At 44.0% G+C, this 4,229-nt stretch overlaps 1 protein-coding gene across 1 annotated transcript; it reads right to left on the bottom strand.

The window, feature by feature from the left end:
• Positions 1-2,690: 2,690 nt before the first annotated feature.
• CMQ_539 (uncharacterized protein) lies at positions 2,691-3,026 on the bottom strand (the record flags this gene model as incomplete). The annotated part of the gene is made up of 1 exon (XM_014317618.1): positions 2,691-3,026. One exon carries the CDS (start codon positions 3,024-3,026, stop codon positions 2,691-2,693), a length of 336 nt encoding a protein of 111 aa, XP_014173093.1.
• Positions 3,027-4,229: the final 1,203 nt, after the last annotated feature.

Below are 4,229 nucleotides of genomic sequence, written 5' to 3'. Positions count from 1 at the left end.
CAAAAAAAACCCCACCCCTAATTTTAAAATCTTCAAAAAAAACCCCCCCCCTTTTTTTCCCCGGTTTTTTTTTATAAATATATATTTTTATACTTTTATAGATTAAAAGCCTCTAAGGTATTTTTAAAACTTTTAAAAACAAAAATAACCTTTTGGCCCCAAGGTGTGGGGCTTAAGGAAAAAAAGAACAGAATAAAATAAGAGGGTTTTTCCTTTTAATCCAACGGGGAGCCTAAAAAAAAAAACCTTACCCCTTTTCCTTTTTTACTTTCACTAGGAAATAGGTTTAGAAGGGAAGCAAGGTAGTTTTAAACTTTTAAGGGGTTTACCCTTACGTTTATAACACCTGCCAATTTAGCGGTAGCAATAAAAATTCTATAAAGGGGATTACTTTTAAGGTGAAGGTTTCGGCCCTTAAATCCTTCTAGGCCCTTTTGGGCAATAATTCATCCGAAGAAAGCCGTGCTCGCTAAGCACGTTTCTTAAGTGGAGAGGCAGCAACGCTCTATACGTACGAAGCAAAGAATAAACTTAGTGAATAACTGTTCTAACGTAAGTAGCGTCTAGAGATAAGCGTTACTTATACACGCATAGTTAGCTGTCGCGCTCTTAAACGCTGCTAGGGGTTATAAAGGCGAGTTTTATCCTGCTTTTTAAGATAATATCTGCACTATAAGAGCTGTATGTATAAGAGTCCTTTCTACAGGCGCGCGTACTAGTTGGCTTAGGATGTACATATATCTCAGAGCTAGTGCTATAGGTCTTCTATTCGCTACCTTAATCGCTGTAGATAAGGCAGTCGAGTTTTTTCAGCTCAGAGGTCCGTTATTCGCTAGTGTTTTGTAGGCATAAACGTATGCATTAAGGGGCATTGGCACGCAATAATAGCTATATAGGTTATAGTATTCATGCTATACCAAATAGAGTCTTTTATCTTTTATACATTCGCCATATATTCAAAGGAGTTGTTACTTATGTCCTTATAGGTCTTCTAATCGAACTCTATATCAGCGACCGACCATTGCTCTAGTAGGCTCTTAAGAACAACAAAGGCACTTGCCTATTTACTCTCGGTAACCCGATTTTTACGGTAAGTAGGAATGTTAAAGGTGTACTTAGGTAGGCTAGGTAAGTTAGGCAAGCAAGGAGGTATCTTCTTAACAAGAGGAAACAGCCGTATATTCAATAGCTAATTCTTGCCTTCTACACTCTAAGGGGAGTCAGGAGGCACTCTTATCGTAGGCGCACCTCTAGCGCACTAAGTGCGCAGGACAGGCGCGACCCCGTTTCTACTTAGCCCGTGCGCTAGCACGTGCTATAGCCTATACGCAGACTGCGCCACGCAGCCTGCGCCACAAGCACCGCTTCTAGTTTACAATGTGCATCTAATACGCTGTGCGCATACTGCGTACGGCTTGCGCGTAGCCTGCGTCGGTCCCCTTCCTGGGGCGGCGTTATAGTACAGCTTGCGCGTAGCCTACGTTAGTCCCCTTTCTAGGGCGGCGTTATAGTAAGCAATAGTATTTACTTTAGCTAATTTTATCTTATTATATTGCTTTATTACTTTGTTATAAGTTTGTAAGATTCTTACATTAGTAATAATAAAAACATATAAGGTTTAGTCTTATATAGTAGCAGCCTATTTTAACTTAAAGTAAAGAATATTCTCTAGCTTTAAATTACTATAGCAACAAAGCTTCCTAAGACCCTTTTTATATATCTCCTAAATAGTAGTAGCTAAACCTTTAAGCTAGTTAAAACCCTATCTTATATATTTAACGTTATTAATCTAAAGAGTATATATCTTTTAAAACGTATAAAGATTGCCTTACTGCGCAAACAAAAGCATAAAATTAAAGCCTCCTCTATCCGCTTAATAAAAAGCAATAGCTGTCAAGCATTGGAATCCGCCACACTGTGGCCCTTCCGCCCCACTTGGCCGTACTGGCCTGTAATTGGTCAGAAGGCACAAAAGCGGGGCCTGACACTAGTATTAATACGGATCCCCAGAAGGGTCGCGATGTATCTATTTCTTCCAAAGTACACAACACTCTTTCGCCCACACTAGACCCTATTCAGCCTCCTGCTCCTCACAGTGCATCACGTTATATGACCGCTACGTATAGCCTCCTTTAACCTTCACAATAGCCTTAATTAAGTGCTAGAACTTAGCATCTTTAAGCTTATTAAGAGTCTTATACTTAAATTTAACAAATACTTTGTAGCCGGCTTTATTAAGGCTAGACATCTTAAGACTCTTATAAGCAACGTAAGGATGCCTATCTTTATTAGTTATAATTTTCTAGTAAAGAGTTAGCGTATACAGCTTAAGAGCTAATAGCTAGATAATGGTATAGTTGTTACAACGTAGTGCTATCTCTTAGAGGTAGTAGGCAAGGGCCGCCCGCTTAAAAACTTACAAAGTGTTCGGAACTTTGCTTAATGTAAGACTTATAAACGACGACTTTATAGACGGTGCTAAAGGCGGTGTCGCTAATCTCTGACTGCTCGAGGAAGGGTAAAGTGCAGTTGGGCGGAAGCGACGGACTATCGAACTTTGTCTAGGCTAGCGGGTTAACGAAGAAGGCCGGCCTACAAGTGTTGATAAGATGGTCGACAAGGGACTGGTTTCTATCATCAAACTTAAGCTTTATGTCTGGCTTTTCGATGAAGGTTATATGGTTCGCTTCCTATTTTGGATTGAGGCTGGCAAAGAGTTTGTCTCCGATTCCATGGGTGCAAAACTGGTCGATCAGAGGCAGTGTATTCGAGTACACCAATGCGAGGAACAGACGTGTGGCACGACCGCTCACGAAAGCCTCTATTACTGAAGGGTGATTCTTCCATTTCTTCTGGCCATCTTGAAACTCCTCGAAGGCTTTCACAAGATCCCCATTTCCCTCCAATTCCGACACCTTCTGCAGGCTGCGTTTTGCCGGGAACCATTTTGGTTGTTGACCACCGTTCCTCCATTCTCGGTATTCCTTGGCAACACACTCAAGGATATCGCCCATGAGACCTGTCATTTTGACGGTGTTGCACGAGTTCCGAGCGTCCCGCCGTATATGCAGCTTTGTAGAAATATTATCCCCTAGATGAGAGCTTAAGAATCGACCAAACGCCACTCTCCAGGACTCGCGACGGCTTCCTCAAGTGTAAAATTTCTCTTCCACGGGCTTGCTCGAGACCCTATTAACAGGCTGTGAGGCAGAATCAGTGTGAAGGTGCTCGGCGGATAAAATCTGCGACTTCGGGCTAGAAAGTGGCTGCAGTATGGACACGGCTGCCAGCTTCTCAGACGTCCCACCAAACCCACAAGACAGTTGGTCGGAAAAAGGCATGAAAATGGCGGGATTGGCGGCGTCCCTCGCCTTCATTTTATACCAAATAGAGGCGACAGCGCAACAGGACAGATTAGGTATGCAGCGAAGACCCGATTAGGCAACCCAGACCCGCATGCTCTTGCCTATATATACATATGCTGCTTATTGGATAGATGCTATCTGTCATTTCAATGTGATTCGGTCTCGGTGCTTCTCACATTCATCCATTCCGGAAACGACCGACCGCAGCTTATGCCGTTTTGCCGAAGGCCTTTGATTGGTGACGTATATGCACCTTGCTATCACACGTTGCGACCACCGCAATTCGGCAGACACGGGACGTACATACCAATGATTTTAAGGCAAGAGGCTCAAGAGATAAGATATCATTAGTGTGCTGGGAGGCTCAGCCATCGTCTCGCAATCCCGCTCGTACTTGTAGGAGACGCCATCTGCATGATTCTAGCCGCCTCCAACCTCAAGGCTGTGTGGTGTCCGGTGTTCGCTTCGGTCTAACACATCATCTGACTGGCTCTTCGTGATTGCGCACCCATCCAACGATTCCGCCTTCCTAAATAAGAGCTAGCTGTGCTTGGCCGCCTTACGTCGTTCTCGCGAACCCCGACACTGCTTCGGCAACCTGGCCGGAGGGTGGCACACGACACTCTCAGTCGTGACGGCTAAAGATAGGTAGGTGTTAGTCTCGGATTGACTGATTTTTACGCGGCACGAAAGATTCCCACCGGGCATGGGACAGTACAAAAGACGAAGGTGTGTCGTGTTCCCCTCTCGGACTACTGCTGTTCAGCTACCTTCTATCCCCCAGCACCATCAGTGATTTAGCAAACACGGAAAATGCTAAGAATACTTTACTTCCTTCTCAAGTGCTTCATGCCTACAGAAGTC

This window comes from Grosmannia clavigera, assembly GCF_000143105.1.
Source record: "Grosmannia clavigera kw1407 unplaced genomic scaffold GCSC_140, whole genome shotgun sequence".
Lineage (NCBI taxonomy): Eukaryota > Fungi > Ascomycota > Sordariomycetes > Ophiostomatales > Ophiostomataceae > Leptographium > Leptographium clavigerum.
Note: the sequence above shows the minus strand (reverse complement) of the source record. Positions and strands in the feature narration are given on the sequence as shown.